At 41.1% G+C, this 15,994-nt stretch overlaps 1 protein-coding gene across 3 annotated transcripts in view; it reads right to left on the bottom strand.

Moving 5' to 3' along the window:
- Nucleotides 1–15,994, bottom strand: part of HAPLN1 (hyaluronan and proteoglycan link protein 1) — a 71,518-nt gene that overhangs the window by 28,771 nt on the left and 26,753 nt on the right. For 2 of the 3 annotated variants that reach the window (XM_045796327.2, XM_045796325.2), the window contains exon 2: nt 3,681–3,806. In XM_045796327.2, coding sequence (XP_045652283.1) covers nt 3,681–3,780 — 100 coding nt within the window. In that variant the 5' untranslated portion in view covers nt 3,781–3,806. Of the gene's footprint in view, nt 1–3,680; nt 3,807–4,413; nt 4,822–15,994 lie in introns of those variants that run through there. The other variant, XM_045796326.2, reaches the window with a different exon arrangement.

Genomic DNA, 15,994 nt, shown 5'->3' with positions numbered 1-15,994 from the left:
CCCTCCTTCATCCCCATCACCCATTTAACCATCCCCCCAACCCAAGCCCATCAAGGTCAGTTTTCCTTGATGGCTAGGAAGTGATTACCATGACCGTCACAGCTATTATCTATTGGGAGCTCATTGTGTGCCCGGCTCAGTACTAGGTGCTTCTCCATGTGTTACCTGATTGAATTCCCACAAAGCTCTATGGAATCTGTGATCATGCCCTGTTTTCTAGATGTGGTAACTGAGACTTGAAGAGATAAATAAGTTGTCCAAGATCTAAAGCCAGTAAGTGGCAGTAAGGCTAACGCTCTTGAACTTGTCATCAGAAGACCTTTTCTTGAACGCCAGAGGCAGGAAGTGCTGGCTCTCCGACCTGGGTAAGGTCAAGCACTTAAATATTCAGCGCACCTGTAACTACTTTGCTTTTCACATTGGTTAATGGTCAAGTGGTCACAACATTTCTCTTCTCTCTTAAGACTTGTATTTTAAAAAGTATATTCATCATCTCTGAACTTCTACTGGTAATTGAAAGCCTACACAAAGTGTTTTTGGACCCAATCCAAATATTTTAAAAATTGTGCTTCTGTGTGATTTGGTATTCCATACAAGATTCTTCCTAATGATCTCAAGCTTCAAAGGATTTAGAAGTTGTTTGACGAGGCACCTTATGAAATAAGGAGTATAATCCATTAGTTCAGAGTGTTACCAGAAGACATTAACGGAAGCTATCTCTTCCTATGGAAGTAATTGAGGAAATCACCCTTCCCTACATTGAGGGCAGTGAATGACTCACAAGTGAAAATCTTGACTACGCATTTTCAGCAGACTTCATGGATAAGTGGAATTTGCTTTCTCATGTAACCAAATTGATTGAACAACAACAACAACAACAACAAATAAAGGGAATGGATTGGTACTCGTGCAATTTTATTTAAAGCTGTGTTTTTCCCCATGGGAAGTTGGGAGAGTTTTCATCATGAGAAAATGCTTTTCACTAGCAATGCTTTTCACAGGGGCCTACACTTGCTGTTTTTTTCTCCCCTGGTAACCTGACTTTCTTTCTTTCTTTTTTTTTTTTAAAGATTTTATTTATTTATTCGACAGAGATAGAGACAGCCAGCGAGAGAGGGAACACAAGCAGGGGGAGTGGGAGAGGAAGAAGCAGGCTCATAGTGGAGGAGCCTGATGTGGGGCTCGATCCCATAACGCCGGGATCACGCCCTGAGCCGAAGGCAGACGCTTAACCGCTGTGCCACCCAGGCGCCCCTTTCTTTTTTCTTTTTTTTTAAACCCAGATGAAGTTTTTTGTGCCTATATCTCTGTGGAAGCTTCCATGACAAAATTGGGAGGAAGCCTTCAGAAAAATAATTAGGTGACTCTTACGCATGAGACTCAGGAATGTGCTAAAGTGTTAAACGCCATCATGGCAGCCGAGGAGAAATCGAGGATGATGGGCATTGTTCCTCTAGTATCATTTAGGCCTGGAGAACTTGGAGTACAGGAATAGAATTAATGAAAAATGGGAGCTAGAAAAGGTGTTTTTGTAATAACATGAATTTTGACCAATTTTCTATCACTGAGAGCAGCTCATACTGCTTATCAGTCCAGTTCAGGAATTTGAGATTTAGATTACCCATTTAATCTTCTGACTCTAAAATTCATATAAAATTGTAGGAGGATTTCAGCTCCCTTAAATTCCTTCTGGGCCAAGTTTGATAAATAACAGTTTTAAATGTGAGAAAATACTACAGTGTTTCAGGAAGTAGTACAGGTCATCTGCTTCAGTGATTATCTGCTGTGCTCTGTGAGTCACGTTTGTGTCGTAAAAGACAACTGAAATTATGGCAGACACTTGGAGGTGTTTCTCTGAAGGACTGAAGAATGTGGAAGTTCAGTCTGAATGCAGTCATAAAGGAAAAAGAAAACTTTTTATTGAAGAAAAATAACGATGATGGGTATTTAGAGCAATTTTAAAATAAATGCCAACCTACGGACATAGCATCATAATCTTGTCCTAAATCACATTTCAGTGTCAACTTCCACAAGCAAAGTATAGGCCTTGTAGTTTTATTACTTGAAAGCTGTGAGTAACTTTCTAAGAATATGAATTTACAATTAAAATGAAGTGGACTATCAAGTCACTTAAAAAAAATTGGGTAGTGTATGCAAATGTTCTGGATGATTCTGACCGCTTGTGTCAAAACTGCCTTTGCACTAAATTTCAGCAGGGTATATGGGATTGGAAAGGCTGGAGAAACAGAAGTTTTCCTCACTGAGAAAACTTGAGTCTGACTTACAGACTCCCCAGCAGTATTTTAAAAATGATATTTTCATACTCTGGGTGCAATTTAGACTAAATGTTTTGTACATGGTTAATAACGTAAAAGAAATTTAATAATTACTTGAAACCACAGCCAAAATTTATTTTACATAGGATTTAAAACTGCTATTGTTAATGCCTAGCTATTACTGTTTTGGCTGAATTGAATTCCATGATTAGATGTTAAAGGATGTTACCCTTCCCCAAGAAATCTCTGTGTGTAAATACCATTCAGCCTTCGGGAAACAGCTTTGATTCTACTATATGCATGAAAAGAAATAGCTGAGTCAGCAGCTTGCATAGTACAATTTATGATTATATAATTCCTTTTCACAGTCCAACATGGGGAAACATAAAGCTGGGGGAAGCAAAGAGAACTGAAAGAGAGATGTCTAAAATAGCTAGACATTGTCAAATTCAGAATTCTATTTGTGTCGTCGGAATATATGCAGGAAAATACTTCTAGCAAGACGTACACTATCATTTGACCTTCACAAACCATACTTTCCAACAGTGGATGGCAGTTTCCTGAGACTACGCTTTTGACCTTGAAGATGTAATTTAATGTTTTATGTCTCTTGGCAGACGTATAATGCCTCTTGTCCCCAAGCTGAGTTCATCTAAAATTAATATCATCATATGTTTAAGCTGTGAAGGTCTATAATTCTTATTTTAATTATTCAGCATCCAAGGGCAAAGAGAGACGCTACAGCTCCTTTAAAACTCTCTTTTTCTTATTGCATAAGTCTCTCAGCTTTCTTAGTGCAGGATGTCCCTCATCTGAGGCTGGGACTGAGGAAACAGCTGCGTTGTACTGCAGCCTCGAATCTTGCTCCAGCTCTCAGGCTTAGGATTCAGCTGAGCTGGGAAGAAAGATGCAGGAGCAATACGTTGCTCGATGGGAAACTAAAGCTTTACCAGGGGAGATGGTCCTAAGGTGAGTTACTCTCTCCTGAACCTTCGCTTGTCTGACTGGCATTTTCTCATTGTTTTCCTTACGATGACTCTCACGGAATGACCTTACATCCTAAGTTGTACTTCTTCTGTCTCCCCCCCCTCGCTTCCATTTAAGCAAACTTTATGCCCTGCATCCTGCTTAGAAGATAGCGACTGTACTAAAAAGCCTTGGACAATGGCATCAACCCCTGCAGCTGGACATTCTCAAGCCATTCCACTTGAATCGTCCTCAGTTCTTAACCCTACTTGTAATGCAGTCGCAGTCAAAAGCCAGAGAGCATGCTCACCAATGAACAGACAGGAAAAGAAAAAGTCAATGCAGCAGAACTAAAATTCAGAAACACCAACCAAGCATCCCAACTCCAAGTAACTTGAAATCAATTTGACTTTCAGAAGAGAAGCTGCGTTTTCCTACCTTGGATGTGAATAACTCTGTCGTGATCTAGAGTGTAGTTGTCTGGCTGATGATCGGCCCAGCAGATGGAAATCAGCACCAGAAGAAGTAGACTCTTCATCTTTATAACCCAAGGAATCTTCTTCACTGTGAGAGCAGCACATACAAAGAGGCTTGTGAGATTTGGAAGCCTTTGGAGGGTTGCACTGCACTACTTCTTACCGCCTTATCATCATAGAATGGGTCTGTAAAAATATTTAACCCAATCTGTTCAGAAAGTTGCTGTAGCTGTCTTTGGGAGCTGAGGACGGCAGCTTTGAACAATTCCAGTTAGCCTTCTGTAGCCAGAGTCCGAACAGTGTTTAACTCTATCTTTGCAGCATTGTAAATCTAGACATTTAAATCAGTATTGTTTTGATACAAAGAGTTACAGTTGGTTACAAAAAGGTATGGCAATGATATAAAAAGACTTTAAAGAATATTTAAATCTCTGAATTTGAAGTTTTACTTAACAAGACAACGGTTTGATATATACGGATAGGAGTATCCCCCGGTCTAATTAGGAACTGAATCCTAAACCAGGGCAAACGAAGAATATTTGCTTGAAAGTTGACATCATCATTCATTTCACATGTGGCTGCTTAAGCAGGTTAGATTTGCTTGTTCTGAATAAAAAAGAAGGACCCCCCCCCCCCCGCCAAAAAAAAAATCCCTGGTTGAGCAAAAGCAACACATTTATTACAGATTCACTTACCATCTTAAACATTGCTTGGGTCGACGGTGAAGAGTTGAAAATGAGGGACAAACTAGGTTAGAGTTGTGCATGCTACCACTGCAGTCATCGTGATTGATTTTTCATTCATTTCTACCTCAAATGCTGACGCACCAACTTGCAGCGCCAGGTAGGGTCTCTGCAGCGAGCAGAGGCTCGGCTGCGGGCGCGTCCCCGCCAGCCTCCCGGGGCAATCAGGCGGACGAGCAGCCGAACCGGACGGCAACGCGCGGCTCTGGTGCAAGTGAAAGGGGCAGAGCCGTGGCTTGGCTGTCCTTCATTGCAAGACCAATTTGAGAAAAGGGGACACGGTCCCCCCAAACTTTGTCATCTGAAGGACTAAAAAGTGACTCCGAGTGATACGAACCTTATGACTTTGGCAGTATTTGCCAGGCAAGAATTTCAGGGTCGCTCCTCTGTTTGCATGTGAAAGCTGAGGCAAATATTAACAAGGGCTTTCTTTTTCTCTCATGCACACAGTGGCCTTAACAACACTTGGCTATTTTTAAAACTGAAATTGCACAGTACTGGCTTCTCACACTAATTTGTTTTTTCCAGGAAAGCCTGACTCCCTGGAATACTTATTAAAGAGCTCTGAGTCTGTTCCTGGAGGTCCTTGCAGGCCAGCCTCAACTCCAGAGCCTGATGATAACATAAGTCACGGGCATCCCCTGTCTCTCCTGGGACAGAGCCACCTCCCTGCATTCTCCCCTCTAAAACTCGGCATTGCTGGGATGCCTCTGGCTTCAGTCATTCATGTTAGCTTTACTCCTTTTCTTTCTCTTCCTTATGTCACAGAGAGAAGATGGTGGACGGGCAAATTACAAAACTTACTTTTCCAAAAAACTGAGAGTGTCACCTTCAAAATTCTACCCGAGTTGCTAATCTTATTTTCTCAAGTTCACTTGCTTGTTCCTCTGAGGGCTTGCGGGAAATGGTGATTTTTTTGAACCTACGGACATTTGTCCATAGAAATATCACTGACAGATATTACCAGTTTTCAGCCCAGAATTGCATTTTGGGTGAATTAACATAATAAAGGTGATCTTTTGGAATTTGGGATGTAGTTGGGGCAATTACATGCACAAACATAAAACAATGGGCAAACCGGCACAAGAGGTGTTGGGGGCTCTCTGCTTGCCACAGGAATCAAAGAAGAAGGAAATGTGGAAAAGAGTGTGAGGAAAGCGTACGATTTCAGCAGTTAAAGAAAGGAGAAATTCTAAGGGAGGGATCAGAGGAACAGAGGCGGAGAATTTGCTATATTAATTTTCCCATTCGTGTGGTCATTTACATCATAATTTATACACACGCACATGTGCCCACTTTTAGACTTGCACATCCTACCCCTACAGTCCTGATTTTTATTCACTTTCACTTAAAATACGTTACACACAAATTTATATGTCTCCTTTAATTCCATACCATGGTATTAAAAGTTCTATCACCAAGGGTTCATCTCATTGAATTAGCATATTAACTGTCCAAGGACTCAGTTTTTAATTGCAAATGCCCCAGGTGGGCACGGGGGATAAATAATAATTCCAACAGCAATTCCTTTTCATTGAAAGTCTATTTGCCAAGTGCTTAGCCTCAGCATAGTGCCTACAGTGGCTCATGCAATCCTTGAGACCGTGAGACCAACATTTTTAACGTGTTCTTTGTTTAATAGCCTTGTTTATTCAGGCTCTTTAACTTGAACCTGCTATGATCTTAAAACCTTAACTTGTGGTATATGTGAATATACGCTTTTTGCCCCAAGACCTACATGGGAGAAATCACATGGCACTTTCTTTAACATGCTGTGCCCTGCCTCATTTCTACTCACTTATAGTACCGTCGGGGACCATGAACACTGCTTTGGTGGCTCTCGTGAGTACACACACACACACATCATCCTCATCTTCAATTGAAAAGCTTATTGCACATCTTCAGTGATTCGGGTTAGACTAGAGGCCACGTCAGGGAGCGCGTCCGAGCACCCGGGCATCGGGCACTGCTGGTGGAGAGAGTGGGAGCTATCTTGGCTACCTTGGCCGCATAGCATCTGTCTTACTGAAAGAGATGAAACTAGAAAAATGAGCACTGGGGACACACTCTTCAGCAAACAGCAATACAACAGGAGGTATTGCACACCAGATGGGGGTCCTGAGGACAAGGGGGGGCCCAGTCTGCATGCTGGTCCTCAGTGAAGGAGGCCTCAGGCCTAGCGGGTGGTCATGCGAGTGAATGAATTGAATCCTGTTGGTTTGCGTTTTGTTTTCTCTGGGTATCCAGCTACGTTAGGAAAGCAATTTTTAGTTTTGGATACGAGTAAAAATTCGGGAAAGTTGGGGGACTCTTATACAACCAGTTATTACCAGCCTTGAGCTACCGCTCAGTTCAACTGCAGCTCACACATCGATGGTCTTTCTTCAGCCTCGCAGGCCTTGCTGCCTGAGGCCACGGTCAGTTTCCAGAGTTCACATGGAAATGTCTGTGTTCTCGGTCACGGACCTAGGATGGGACTGTAATATTACAGTTCTGCTTTGGTGATAATTAAACCACTATTCAGAAGCAAGATACTATGGCCAACATAAAAGTCTAATAGTTTGATAGAAATAAAGACGTACTAATACAAACAGTCTAATACCGAAGTGGCCAACTGCTAGTCCTTAAACGCCTATTGTGTTAAAATTAGTGTTAGGATGGTAGCTACACCTGTGAGCACAAGGTAACGTACAGACTTGTCAAATCACAGTGTTGTACACCTGAAACTAATGGAACGATGCATGTCAACTGTACTTCAATTTAAAAAATAATAATAAAATTGCCATATTCGGTAGCGGGGAAATAAGCCAAGCGGAAGGCACGCACGCTGTTTTCTGTGCCCTGAGCGCTATGCCACGTGTTTCTTGAACAACTGCTACGTGCGAGGCACTGCCCTGGGAGCTTCACCTGTTTAACTACTATTTCTCAAAACAACCCAATGTACCCATCCCAGGACCCCGGGATCATGACCCGAGCCAAAGGCAGATGCCCAACCGACTGAGCCACCCAGGAGCCCCAAAGAAGTGTATTAGTATACACACTTTTAATTTCAGAAATAGAGTCAGTGTGGTGGAGTCCCAGGCATGTAAAGCAAGGTCCTGGGGATCTGGGCAGTCTGACCCCACAGCTGGCACTCTCCAGCACCGTTCATGGTGTCCTGTGTGCCCTGAGGAATGCCTTCGGCTGTCCTCGCTGGTTCTCTCAGATCTCTTCAAGTTCACGCAATTCGGAATGCTGTCCCTCATCCCTCTCTCACGGGTTATAGGAGAGGCACTTATCACAGCCCTGTTTGCACAGACATGTTTGAGTTCAACGTCTCAGTGCTTTGCTCACTGTGTGCCCAGGACCCAGGACCTCCTTGTGCCAAGAGGAAGAATGAATGGAAAACTGGACCCGGGAGAAACCGCCATAGGATTAAAGCAGCCAAGACTGAGGAGAGTTTAACACTGTTTCAAGAGTTACCTCTATTATCATAGGGAGGATGGTGACAGTTACTTTTTTCCTCCACTGAGGACATCATGACATGCACCAGGTTTCAATTTAGCACTTGAAATTTGGTTTAAAAACTATAAGAATCAATGCAAAGTTTGCTGAAGATTGAATAAGAATCTCATTTAACAGAATTACTTTGAAATAGACTGAATCTTTTCCTCCTTGGGATCATTTAGGTCGATCTAGTTATAAGCAGAAGAGGGTTCGTGATCAGTGTTTCTTAAAAATTGGTCAGTGGTGCAATGAAATGAAAACAAAAATACAAAAGAAAAAAAAGGAAAGAGAAGGGACTGCTAAAGAGCACTTCTTCATTAGATTACATTAATTCATTTAAAAATTTTGGGGTTTTTGTGAAGTAACTTTTTTTTTTTTTTTACATGTTTGCTGTTAGAACGGCCTTTATCTCATGGAATTAAAAATTGCAGGCTTCTCAAACTGTATATTCTTTTTCATGTTTAGCGATTTTTTAAAAAAGCGGCAACCTGATGCTGGGTCCTCAGGTGCTCTGCTGTTGTCCATTGGCTTTGTTCTCTGCTTCGACCCCCCGGGTCCGCGCAGTACGGAAGTCAGACCTCTGACCCAAATGATAGCTAAAGAATTCAGACGGTGCATTTGAATTGTTCAGTGAGGAGGGACAAGTGGATCTTTACCTAAGCCCAGGATTTCTCACACACAATGGTGCAACGCAGAACTGCTTGGAATATACCCAACACTCGAGGGAGAAGCCATAATTAAAAAAAAAAATCTTTGTTCAATGATACAACTCCCTTCAGAGAGTGAGTCTGTATAAACGTCAAGTGAACATAGCATTTTCCCCTGTCACCTTGCATTGTTCTACAGAAGCACCAGCTACCAAAGAAGCGAAAGAGCATTTATGATGCCTGAATTAGATGGCCGGCCACGGACCCTTTCTCCCCTGGTCGTGGTCAGTCTTTTGCTGTCTAGGATCCTCATGATTCCCAGAATAGTCTGCATCTTAAAATTTATGAGTTATTTCTTTTTCTTCTCTTCCTCTGTATTTTGAAATCACCTACTTTACTTCCATTTTCCCTCTAAATTTTCCATCGTTTTATCTTTTCTTGTTTTTCTTCTCTCCTATTTCTCCATTCATTGCGTATGAATCTCACCCAACCTCTCCATTTTTCTCTCCACTGTTCTCCTCTTCCTATGTTTTATAATATTTGTCACATTATTTGATATCTGACACAATCATATGATTTATCATCCAAACCAGGGCACAGAGTGAACAGGAGAACTACTTCTAACTAGATGGAAAACCAGTAGCATGGAACTTGGAGCTCTCCTAGGCAGATGGGGAGACAGGTGTAAGTGTAAAGGAGGAAAGGGAGAATTTCGTTTCAGTCCTGGCTCTGCTATTTCCTAGTTATGTGATCCTGACAGAAGTCATTTGGCTGCTTTTGGGTCATGTGTTTTTGCCACCAATTGGAATAGTCAATGACAATGTCAATGTCTTATACACATTGGCTCATTAGTTGCTATTGTTATTGCGTAATTTTTTGTTACTGGAGAGTTCAGGCCCTCTATTCTACTCATATTGCATTTTAGGACTGTCCTCCTCAGCAAATAAATTCATGGATTTTAAAGGGATAATATCAATAATGCTTGTTGAAATAGCAATTCAATTTGCTTACTGCTTTTGGCTGGTTATTCTTTGCTCGCTCTCTCTCTCTCTCTCAGAGAATACTGATGGAGTTAGGGACAAACACAGCATCCCTTCATTTATCTAAGTGCATTTGTTCATTAAACCATCTGAACCTGCTTTAAATAATTCTTGAGATAAGAGTTAGACTGCCCCCAAACCAGTTTTGTGAAAGGATTCTGCAGTGGTTTTGTTTATAGGTTTTCCAAAACAAATTGAAAAAAGGCATACATGAGTAGAAGTACAACTTGTATTTGGTGTCCAATATAGTGCTCAATTCTGCAAGCTTTTGTTGAATACCTAGGGTGTGCGGGGGAAGCAGTGCACATACATATTAACCAGTGTAGGGACTTTTCTTGTTTTCAAGTAGCAGATTGGCGTTGCTGGATGAGTAAATGAATGAAGGACATACAGCAGGATTCCAACACTTCTGGGTTGTAAACTATGTAAAACCCTAACCTTAGAGTGATGCTTAAAAGTCGCGAACATTTCATTCAAAATTTATTTGCATGCAATACCTTTACTTGGAATTGTGTTCTCTATCTCAGCTCACACTGAGCCTAGAGAAGCATTTCCGGGTATAGTAAAGAGAGTATTATATACTTATTTTATATCTTATTTGACTCATTTTTCTACTATGAGAACAGTAAGCAGAGTAAACTAGGCCTCTCCAATTTTGTGGTGTGTCCTCTTCAGCCAGGAATCTCTTAAAACGGGATAATACCACTGGACAGGTAGTTGTCAAAATTCACTCATATGACAGGAGGGAAAGAATATAAGTTGTAACTCTAGTAAAAGAGGACTTTCTTGTCCTTTGTGTGTTCTTGTGACTTTCACGTGTAGCCACATCATGCCGGGGGGGTTGGCAGGTGTACGCAGACACACCGACTCGTTCTGACGTTACGTACTTAAAAATGTCTGTTTCGCTGTGCATTTACATGGGCAGTCAGTAAGACTCTCCTCTCTGGTCGCTCACAGGATGTCACACACTTGCTCTCAATATATTCCAATATGCGAATTCTAACTCTAGTGGATAATTCATAATATGTTGGAGAAAAAAACTGGTACAAAAAGTGGACAAGAAGACTTATGGTTTCAAAGTTCTCGAGTGTAGTAGAAATCACTCCAGTAGTTTCGGCCTATTTCTGTCAGCTCCGTCTAGGTACTATCTGCAGGGCTTCTCACCACCTACTCAAAAGCTTTTCAGTTACATGAGATTTCTGAGTTTTCAGGGTTGGGCGGGAACATGTCATCAATAATTAATAGTTTGTTTCTTAACCGGATGTTGTCAGTAGAGGAAGTCAATAAATACATGGTTAATGTAGTAACAATATATGCATTTTGATGGTGACAGTAATATTAAAAGAAAATCAACCTCTTCCCTGCTATTTATCTTTGGAGAATGTATCCTACATTTGCTGCCCTGAAAGCCATAATTTTACCATAGAACATTAAAAATTAGACTATAATCGATATGACTATTATATTGCTATGCCCGTACAAGTGCATCCTTCATGGAATACAGAAGAAAATATTCATTTTCTATCATTACACATAAAGGAAATGGTAAAAAATCAAAGCACATCATGGAAAATTAGATCTGTCAGAATAGAAATGAACATTGCTGCCACTTCTCAGTCTATGTCAGAGTTTCTTTATATTTCAATATGCTCAATGCCGACACAGCGTGTTGGCATTATAATAGTGACCGGATTATGGGACTAATAAGTCCACATGGTAGAAATCATTTTGACTAAAATGATTCCTTCATTTCTGGCCTAATTTGCCCCAAAACTAACAATGAAGCATATAAGTATGTTAGCGTCATTCTGGAAAAAAAAACCAACAACTTTTCTCTAAAAAGTGAATAAGCGTATTCTAAAGACTATTCTTGCCAGGCATACTTGTGTAAGAAAGACCTTATTTTATAATTTATTCTTTGATCCCGTAATCAAAAATCTCAGTAGTGTCAACAACAAAGCATTATAGTGAGTAACATAAAATTAAACTTCAAAATATTTTTTCTTAGTGTATAAAATCAAATGACTTATTGTCATTATCAGCGATAATAAATGATTTCTGAGCACTGCACAAGGAATTTGGCACTAAATTAAGAACTCTGCAAGGGTAGATATATTCCCTAGTGAATTGCAATTCAAATAGAACTTAAGCACAGGCATTTAAAAGAGATTGAAAGGCCGCCTTTCACCAAAAATGTATAGTAAACAGGTTTTTCTGAAACATTATAAAAGAATGACTCTATATATGGAAGAATATTAAGAACTTAGATTGTTAACTCATTGTTTCCCTTACAAATAACAAATCCAAAAACAGACTACAGAAAATAAAACAACTTCCATGTTGGTTTTTATTACTTATTGACATCATTTTAAAACCATGGAAAATAACTCTCTTCTTTATTTTTTAATGTGCAAATATGAATAAAATTGACGAGAGGAGTGCTCTTAAAATAGAAACAAGTTTAGACTCGAGCTCACATGCCTTCGACTGAACGAACGGAAACCTCTACAGACCTTGTAATTTGAAACAAAAGTTTTTAAATAAAATATTTAGAAGTAGGGTTTATATGAGTAGAAAACTGATCATAACATCACTTTTAATTAAACTGTTTTTGAAAGTATTTCTAATTGAGCTAGCAAAACAATATTTTAAGGCTCCATTTCATTCACAATTTTAGCATTTCTTAAAATGTTCAAAATTCCAACAGCTCTCAGGTAAATGTTATATTAACCCTGGATCTAAAAACACACTTGAAAATCATCTACAAGACAGCTTTGTGGTATCGCAGATGCGGCAGGAACAAGCTTTCTACATAACACAAAACCCAGCTCGAAACGCACCACTGGACCCCCCATGTAATTCTAAACTAGTTGACAGACAGTAAGAATCAGGCAACTCACATATATTTTATACGGTGATCAGACTCTGAGAAGGTGTAGAAAGATTTTAAATATATGTCGGTTCTGATTTTTTAACGAAATACAAGGAAGAGTTTTATGATCGAGATTTACTGAGGTATCTGGTTGTACTAAGTCATGATAAAAACAAGAAAATCCATTAATGTTCCTTAGCAGCAGAAACTTCTGTCTCCTCTGGGCTTGGTGCAGTCTCCACCTCTTTTGGCTGCCACTTTTAAGGTCTCTTCCAAGATCCTGAAGCAAGTTTACTATTGGTTCACAACCTACGTCAAAGCATGATCCTCATCAGAATTCAGTTCATTGGCTTGTGAGTAACAAAGCCTGTTCCAGTCCAAAAGGCTGTGTCTACACAGCACAAAGGGGGAGAATACAATACTCTCCAATGAACTTGGCAAATATCAACGGCTAAGCTCATTAAATTAAGTTTCCAAATTGGTTTTATGAAGTGAGATACAGCCCAAGAATTCACCTTGGTAGGTTTTTAAGTTATAGTGATGTTTGAAAGTGTTTTATAAGCTTTTGAAACTAATTAATCCTCATTTACATCTTCTTTAGCTGAGGCATTTGTTCATTCTGAAAACAACTAATACCATTTAACCAACCTTCTTTATAGGCACTGAAGTACTGTTTTACTCTGTCACTTAGAACTGACTACTCTAGATCCAAAGATAGCTACATAATTTGTAACTTTCTTTTATAAATAACAATGTCATTTAATACTTTTGAGATATATAAAAATATTAGGCTTGTCTTTGATTCAGAACCAAATAACCATCTACGAGTACAAAACGTAAAAATATGGGCAGTCTTCTCACAAGAAGTAGGGAAAGTATGTGCACGTAAATCTCAAAGGTTTTTCAATCCTCGAATACCATAAAATCACCACCCCCACCCTTCCCACGGACCCCTTCCTTTCAATCAGGCTCCAAATTCCCACCACTAGAGTTACCAACACTAAGTCTGCCAAGGTCTTTTCCATTTCAAAGGTTGACCGTGGCTTTGTAAATTTTCAAGGAGAGTCTCAAGTCCACGCTAGCGAGAGAGCAGCGTAGTGGTACCATTGTTCCTGGTTGGGTTCTGTCAAAGTTCAGAGGAAAGGAGCAACCATAAAAGCTACCTTTTTGCTCTTGCATAATTTTCGTAGAAAACAACGGTCATTCCGTGAACATAAAAGACCCAAATTCTCATCACTGCTGAGCAAAGGACAGTTGGGGGTTATTTCGGTAGTAATGACTTTTGAATATTCTCTTTCACCTTGTGAACTTTAGCAGGTCGGCAGATGTCGTTATACCCAGGTGATGAAATATAATCCTGAGAGTATAGGACCTAGAAAGCAAGAGAAATGGTAGCATTGCACGACTCTCCAAAAAAGAAACTGCCACCCAAAACCAGCACATACGCACCCCCGCACACACAGAGCTCTCAGCCATTTCATTCACACGTTGGTAATAACTGCACACCTGAAAATAATTTGTAGTGCAAACTATGGAGCAAATACTGAGAGAACCACTACAGATACGAATGTCATGGGAAATAAAATGTCAATGGCTGATTCAGAGATTGGCTTCTAAAAAAGCATGCGTGCTTTTGTAAGCAACTGTTTAAAGGGCAAAAGCCCCTACTGCTGAGAAGCACTGAGAAGAGAAAGGAACAAGAGAACAAAGAGGAGGAGGAGCAAGAGGGGAATGGGGACTTGGGGAGAAGGGTGAGAGACAGAAGAAGAGGAAGGAGAGGGGCAGGGGGAGGGGGGAGAAGGGAGAAGAAAAACACAGCAGCTGGGAAGAGGAGAAGGAGCAGTGCTCCTTTGTGCTAATGGACACCTGAAAAAGGCTGCCCGCAGCAACAGTCCCCGGAAATGGGAGAAGTGACGTGAAGGACAGAAATCAGAAAAAAGAAAAATCCACCAGATAGGCTAAGTGAACAATCTGAGCCGATTCCGGGAAAACCCAGCCTTATATAGCTTCAGGGTCCCTGAGTTATGTCCTGGGTCGTATTTAGCCACAATTCAAGTAATTACCCACTGAGCACCACTTTTGCAAGTGGGAATAAGGCTTCAGATCCCAAAGCAGCCCCCCTTCAGGGTGCTGCGAAGGACTAGAACAGAGCAGAATGCTAAGTGCATGGAGGCACACGCAGGTTACTACTGGGGAAAGACGAGGGGCTCCCCACTATGCAAGGGAAACGGTACCCTCCGAGGTTGTGCAACCCGCAGCCTCAGCAGGCACCTAACCCAGCCTGGGAGGGCACAGGAATGGTTTTACGAAGGAGATGATGGCTCAGCTGGATGTGCAAGACAAGGAAATGGAGAAGAGGGCAACAGATCTCGCCGTCTATGGAAGAGTATGTGCCAGGAAATGAGCGGGGGAGGCCTCGGGCTGCTGGGTGGCGGCACACAGCTCCGTGGGACCCCAGAGTAGGAGACTCGGAATGGTGACGGGGAGAAGCCGGAGCCAGGTTGGACAGGCAGCCAGGGCAGGGGCAAGAGGGCCTCGCCTGTCACCCTTATATGCATTCTTCCTGACGCTAGCAGGTAACCTAAACAAAGCTTCACCGCTACCACAAATTGTTTGCCTTATCTTTACATAGCTCGAAATAATATCCTAAAAATATAACTGTTAGAACCCGTGACAAAGAAGGATTGTCTTAATCGTGTCACGTACACTCTATTTAGTAAGGAAGAGTGCCAGTGTTTTACAAAAGGAAAATGTAAACATTTTTAAGTATCTCAGGATAACTTGTGGTTTTGGATTTTCACTTACTCTTCAGGAATGCGAGGTTAACATAGATATTGCTGTAAGTTCAGCATGAGCGTAATCACAGAGCACCCCCCAAATTTAGTACATTTCCATATCGGGCTCTATCATAAGACTGTTGACTGTTGAAAGTAGTTCTAGGAACGTTGTATAGGGTTCAAGAGCAGAATCCAACCGCTTGCACGGGTGCATAACCACTGCAATACAAGCTCTGAAAGGGTAGAAACTACGTACCACAATATTCTCTGGGACCCACTGGGAGCTCAGGGGCATTGGTTTTGCACCGTGCACTGCAGAATGCACGGCAACCCCCGGTGTTGTATGGTGCACCGCCTGCACAACCCTGGGTTGTAGCCCTCTAGATGTTAGACACACCACACGCATACGCACACAACTTCTTGAACAAATCATCACATTTCACACCAATGAAGGAAATCATATAATTTTCAAATGATTAGTGAAGCCCTTAAAAGTGATTCCATGCTAATGTTACAAAAGTTTAGACCCGACTGAGGACAAGAAACCATATTTTATGAGTTTGTATTATTTTATAAAGATACTCCTAGCACCTAGTGAGTTTTCAGTGAGTGTACAATGAAGGAATAAAGGGTATTGGCATCTCTGCGGTTCTAAGCACAAGAGCGAGCCAGAGGTAACTAAACTGCTATGAGCCCTTCCAGCCCACCCAA

This window comes from Ursus americanus, chromosome 5 (genome assembly GCF_024610735.1).
Source record: "Ursus americanus isolate L20-20 chromosome 5, mUrsAme1.1.p, whole genome shotgun sequence".
NCBI lineage: Eukaryota > Metazoa > Chordata > Mammalia > Carnivora > Ursidae > Ursus > Ursus americanus.
Note: the sequence above shows the minus strand (reverse complement) of the source record. Positions and strands in the feature narration are given on the sequence as shown.